The sequence below is a fragment of the Lipotes vexillifer genome, unplaced genomic scaffold, assembly GCF_000442215.2.
Source record: "Lipotes vexillifer unplaced genomic scaffold, Lipotes_vexillifer_v1.1 scaffold187, whole genome shotgun sequence".
Classification (NCBI taxonomy): domain Eukaryota; kingdom Metazoa; phylum Chordata; class Mammalia; order Artiodactyla; family Lipotidae; genus Lipotes; species Lipotes vexillifer.
In genome coordinates, this window is record NW_006782213.1 from 146,201 (window position 1) to 152,200 (window position 6,000).

The following is a 6,000-nucleotide window of genomic DNA, read 5'->3' on the forward strand; positions in this document are numbered from 1 at the left end:
GTCCCAGCTGGAGAAAGTTCTCTATTTTTAAAGGCTCGAGTGATTATACGGGGTCCACTGGGATCATCTAGGATGATCTCCTGATTTTAAGCCCATAGCTTTAATTCCATTTTGCACAGTGCCTTTTGCTGTGTAAGGTAACAGTCACAGGTGTGACACCAGGGGTAAAGTTTCTGCCTTCTGCACCACCCTCCCACCAGGACAGCATGGACAACAGGGCAACAAGTGCCTTCTGAAAAGAGAGACCTTTATAGTAGCTGATGTGATCAGATGCTGCTCCAAGTTGTTAGAATCAAAAACAAACAGAGGGAATTCCCTGGTGGCACAGTGGTTAAGAATCTGCCTGCCAATGCAGGGGACACGGGTTCAGTCCCTGGTCCGGGAAGATCCCACGTGCCGCGGAAGCCTGCATACTAAAGCCCACACTCTGCAACAAGAGAAGCCACCACGATGAGAAGCCTGCACACCGCAACGAAGAGTAGCCCCCGCTCGCCGCAACTAGAGAAAGCCCACACGCAGCAACGAAGACCCAACACAACCAAAAATAAATAAATAAATAAAAACACAAACAAAAACAGAGACCAGACTTGAAAATTCCCTGAGCAGACAACCAGTTTAGTCCTACAAAGCTTAATTTAGCTTATTTTGTAAGGCTAACTTGACCTGGGTCATTTCTTCCTTATGCCTCTGAGAATCATAAGCAAAACTTAAACTGTTTCCCAAGGTTGATATGAAGTAAATACTGACCATTTCCCTATCATTTAAGAAAATTCTAATACTGTAACCAACACTGTGAAGAATAAACAAACCATCACCGCTTTCCCACCATACAAGATGCTTTGTAGCAGTGTACCCCTGAGCCTCAATCCATGTTTTGGTTTGAGTGCTCCCGGTTTCCAAACTGTCTTTTTGGTGTGTATTCATTACTTCTTGGGTGATTCATTGTTCTTACTTTGACTGTTTATGAACTGTTGACAAGGCACTCTATGCATTACATCCTTACAGAGCTCTTGTAATGACAACAGGAGCCCTAATTGCTGGGAGAGCCCCAGGCCCTGAGGTCTCAGGCCCGTGCGACAGTGCACCCTGAAGAGAAGATACCCCGTAGGAAGCACTGGGCCCGGCTTCTGAGCACTCTGCCCTTTAGAAATGAGAAGGGCCTGAACCGTGGTGCTGTCTGCCCTGGTCTGACTGCCTGTACTTTCTTTAGGTCATTTAACTTTGACTTTCTAATCATCTCTCTTACTACTTTTATAAACATCTTTGGTTGTGCCACGCTGCAAATGATTCCATGTTTACACCCCTTTTTTCTCCCCCATACAGATGCATATCCTAATTCCGAAGTTGTCTATGTCTGGACCAATGGCACAACCAAGTCAGTGGTGGTGGCAGAAGATGGCTCCAGGCTGAACCAATACCACCTGATGGGGCAGACAGTGGGCACAGAGAACATCAGCACCAGCACAGGTAAGCCTCACCCCCCCATTCAGGGGCGCACACCCTGGGAGAGTCCAGGACTCTCCTTAGCCACCCGGGCCTGTCGTGCTGTGCTGGCCACAAGGAGCCTTCCACATCGGGCCCCCTCCCTCCAGCCACACATGGAGGCATCAGCTGTGGCATCCTGGCATTAAGGGTCATGAGAGCATTAATCTGAGGTGCATTTGCCTCCATGTGAGCAGCCCTGGTGACCGCAGGCCCTGGCCAGAGGCCTCATGGACCTACTTATATGACATAGTCCTGCCCAAGCACTGAGACATGAGGGCAGCAGCCTCTGCAGGAAAGGTAAAGAGCTTCCTGCAAATACTCTCATTTACCTGTTCTGCTATCTCCCCACTTTGAACATTTCAGAGGTTTTCCTGGGGTTGAATTGGGGAAAGCACAACCGGGCACCATAGAAATAGCCGAGGCTTTAGCAGGTGCTGTCACACCCGCAGGCACAGGGCTGGCCTGAGCCCGCAGGGCAGCACAAGCCGGGCTTCACCTGACACAAAGAGGGCAGGGTGTCCAAAGGAACACAACATGTTCCCTTCTTGCACCTACAAGGGGTGTCCTCAGACACCTCCTGGTCACAGGAGGCCCAGCCCTAGAGGTCATGGTCACAAGCTTGGCTGTGAGCAGGGGAGGGTCCTGCAGGGCTTCTCATGGTAGGAGAAATGTAGAACAGGGATGGAGTAAGTCCTTCTTGCAACGTGAGTTCTAAGCCTCAAATGTTACCCTGGTCAGCGTCACTCTGTCAGCATCACCACCCCCTGGAGCTGGCTGGAAGCACAGGGACGTGCAGTGCATGCCTCCTCTCACACAGGCACTCAGTGCCCGTCCACTGGCATGGGCTGGCATCCTGGGGAAAGGGCCTGGCAGGGCTGGGAGGAGGCTGCTGTGCCATGTGGTTACCATGTTAAAGGCAAGGGAAGAGGAAGCAGACCTGATTTTATGGGAACAAGTGAAAAGGTGGCACGGCAGAGGTTTGGGGTTAAGAATTGGGGTTAAGCTAATGGAGGGTGCTACAGTTGGGAGTCGTTTCATGTCGTTCTTTAAAAATTTATAAATGGGTTTCTGCTCTATTTGCATTCCAAAAAGATGGTCTTTTTTTGAACGTTATCTTATATTGTTATCCTCAACTCAAAAACAGAATGAAAAGAACCACTACAACAAAAGAATTACAAGTAGGAGAGTAACTTCAAATCCTAATGCAAAGAAACAGAATGGCATTTTCCCTCTTCTCAAGAATTGAGAGGCAAAATTGAATCATGATAAAGATGTCTTTGCTACTAAATATATCTTGCCCCCCTTCTCTCTGTCCCTGTCTCCTTCTGCTAGGCTTGAGCCTATTCCCCTCCTCTCACCTGCTCTCATCTGCCTGGGGCTGTGGGGAGGGCATGGTGCATCTTGGCCCTGAGGGAATTTTGGTCTCCTCTTCTGTAAGAGGGCCGTGTTTGCCACATATGATCTTAACTCATGCTGTGAGAAAAGGCACGTAGGGACACATCCACAGCTGGCCTTGCTGATCACTGGGCTTTGAATCCAACAGCAGGCGTCTGAGCTATGTAATCAGTCTCAAATGTCTCAACATTCTGCCCATGCAGCCAGCTGACCACCCTCGAACAGAAGGCCCCACCAGGGGTCTACCTTAGCAGAGATCCCAGGCCCTTCCCCCCACATTCACAGTTCCACCAGGCTCCCTGGCCACACCATCTTCTTGTTGCAATTCAGCTGAAGAACTCTTGTCCTCAGATCAACTCAGCTCTGCCTCCACCTCTCAAAGCATCCTTCCCATCTCCCCAGAGAGATGCAAATTCACACAGCAAAGGAGACTCTGTCTAACACACCCTCCCACCGCAGCTGCCCTGGCTCCTTACCAGTTCACCATCAGGGCAGCATCGTTCTCCGCAACGAAGGGGAGGTCGGCACTCACCTCCCACACAGCCAGGCAGATCCAGAGAAGGCTCTGGGGCATCGCCAAGGAAATGCCCTCACTCACTCTGTGGACCAGCGGAAGCTCAGAGCGGCCAGCACCAGTGGTGTCCGGAGGCTGTTGCTCCTCACCCCCAAGCCGGCTGAGGGGGCACAGAGCCTGTGGGGAAGTGGTAGCCACCCACTCCTTCCAGCCCTCCCTGGCTGGGAAATGAGGAGAAAACAATCCGCCCACGACAGGGCTCTGTGATGTCCTGAGTTATATCTGGAGAGGCTAAATCCTGAAATCCCGATGGCAGTAGCAGTGAGGGGGGCAGGTGGAGAGTGGCATAGATTGTGACCAGGGATTAGGAAAACACACAAATCTGATTTTCCCCAGCAAAGCATCCACCAGCAGAGGCTCTTCAGAGGCTGGGGGTCAAAAGACTTACTTATAAAATAACCGTTAAGAAATCCATGCATCCTTCAGCCTCTCCTTCACCCAAGCAATACAAATAAATGCTTGTCCAAAGGGAGGGTGGAGAGAAGGGAGGCTCTGGGGCTCTGACCAGGGGCAGGAACCACAGGGCAGGACTGTAGGGTTTCATTTAGGTGGCTGACTGCAGTAATTTGCTCATTTGCAGGTGAATACACAATCATGACGGCTCATTTCCATCTGAAGAGGAAGATCGGGTACTTTGTCATCCAGACCTATCTCCCCTGCATAATGACTGTGATCTTGTCGCAAGTGTCCTTTTGGCTGAACCGAGAATCAGTTCCAGCCAGGACGGTGTTTGGTGAGTGTCCCCAAGCCAGGCCTGTGACTGCCTCTAACACCCCAAAGACAGCAGCCTCAAAGTCCCTAGTGCTGCCTGTCTATTCTGTGACCTAGAAAACAAACAGACCAGTTAGTTATGAATTCAGTGTTAAAGACTAGATTTAGGGCTGCTCTCTGAACCAAGGTTCAGAGAAATTCGATCAGTTTCCCTTTTGAAAAGTCTTTCACTAAGAGCCTTTTTTTTGAGGTTTGAAATTGCCAGCAATGTGTCTTATGTGGGATTTTGCTACGGTATTTTCACAAGTCTCATAAAGTACTGTTTTCTATGTTATCAGGCAGTTTTCTTTGAAATGTGCATGCCACTTTAAAATTAACTCCCAAGTGGCAGTCAATATGTTACATGTGATATGATAGTAATAGATTAAATGTATATAAAATATATATTACCTTATGTATATATAAATGTAATATATATGAGATGTACATACGTACGTATGATACATGTATATATGTATACATATATATGATAAGAATTTAGAAAATTATCTGACATCCCTGAGACATAAATCAAGTTTAGCAAGATCCAGCTCAGGAGGTACCTTAGCACAGCAGACATGGTTGAGTGTTTGACTTTTACATGGAAACTCATTTCATCAAAATCAATGTTAGAAGTAATTTCGTGGGTCAGTTGTAATGGATGTTCACATCTTTCTAAACGGTAAAGTACTATTCCCGCCTCAGCTTTTCCTATTGCACTGTCCCTTCCAAAGAAGGAAAGCATGCCCTGCATTTCCTGCCAGCACTCCTGTAGGTGGAAGAAGCCGGGGGAGCCTCAGGATTTCCAGCGAGGGCCCAGGATTGCTCCTGTCTGACCATCTCTCTACCTCGAGCCACATACCCAGCTTCACCTGCCTCACCTGATTTAGCTTCAGGAGGGTGTGGAGGTTGGCTTGTGGCCAGGCAGTGCTCCCCCAGCTCTTTAGGGGAGCATTAGTAGGTGGGCAAGGAAAAAAATTTAGTTTGGAGAATGCCCTATATTCCAGTCTGCTTCCTCTTAGAGATTCTCAAAGCACATTAGGATGTTAAAGGACTCAAGGAGACACAAGAAGCCTGTTCAAGGTCACACACAGAACACTTCTCTCCAGCACAATGATTAACTGGATTTCTAAGAAAAATCAAAGGTGACTACCGATTTCTCATTTAGCGTTAATTCCATGCACAGTACCATGTTCAGTGAGGGTATATAAATACCTCTGAAGGATGACACTGAATGAAGACTAAGCTGCTATGACCACCAGCAACATGACACTCTTTTGGTGTTCTTTCCTGAGGCTGCCCTAACAAAGTACCACACACTGAGTGCTTAAGTAATAGAAATTAACTGTCTCACAGTTCTGGAGGCTACAAGTCCAAAATCAGCAGAGTTCGTTTCTTCTGAGGGCTGTGAGGGAAGGCTCTGTTTCTGGCCTCTCTCCCAGTTTCTGGTACTTCCTTGGCTTGTGGCAGCATAATTCCAGTCTTCATGTGCTATTCTCCCTGTGTGTGTGTGTAAGAGAGATACCAGACATATTGGATTAAGGCCTACCCTAATGACCTCATTTTAACTTGATTACTTCAGTAAAGACCATATTTCCAAGTAAGGTCTGGAAAGTAAATCTGAGGTTCTGGAGATTAGGAATTCAACCTATGCATTTGAGGGGGTTCACAGTTCCACTCAAAACATGTGTGTTACACCCACACCCCATACACATACTTGCACCTTTTTGCAAACAAAACTGCAGAAAGGCACAGAGCATGTGGAAACTACATGGGCTGTAAGGGTTCAGCAGACC

At 48.0% G+C, this 6,000-nt stretch overlaps 1 protein-coding gene across 3 annotated transcripts in view; it reads left to right on the forward strand.

Moving 5' to 3' along the window:
* GABRA5 (gamma-aminobutyric acid type A receptor subunit alpha5) overlaps nucleotides 1–6,000 on the forward strand; it is a 104,338-nt gene that overhangs the window by 85,147 nt on the left and 13,191 nt on the right. For all 3 annotated transcript variants that reach the window (XM_007455040.1, XM_007455041.1, XM_007455042.1), the window contains 2 exons: nucleotides 1,324–1,467; nucleotides 4,035–4,187. In XM_007455040.1, coding sequence (XP_007455102.1) covers nucleotides 1,324–1,467; nucleotides 4,035–4,187 — 297 coding nt within the window. The remainder of the gene's footprint in view (nucleotides 1–1,323; nucleotides 1,468–4,034; nucleotides 4,188–6,000) is intronic.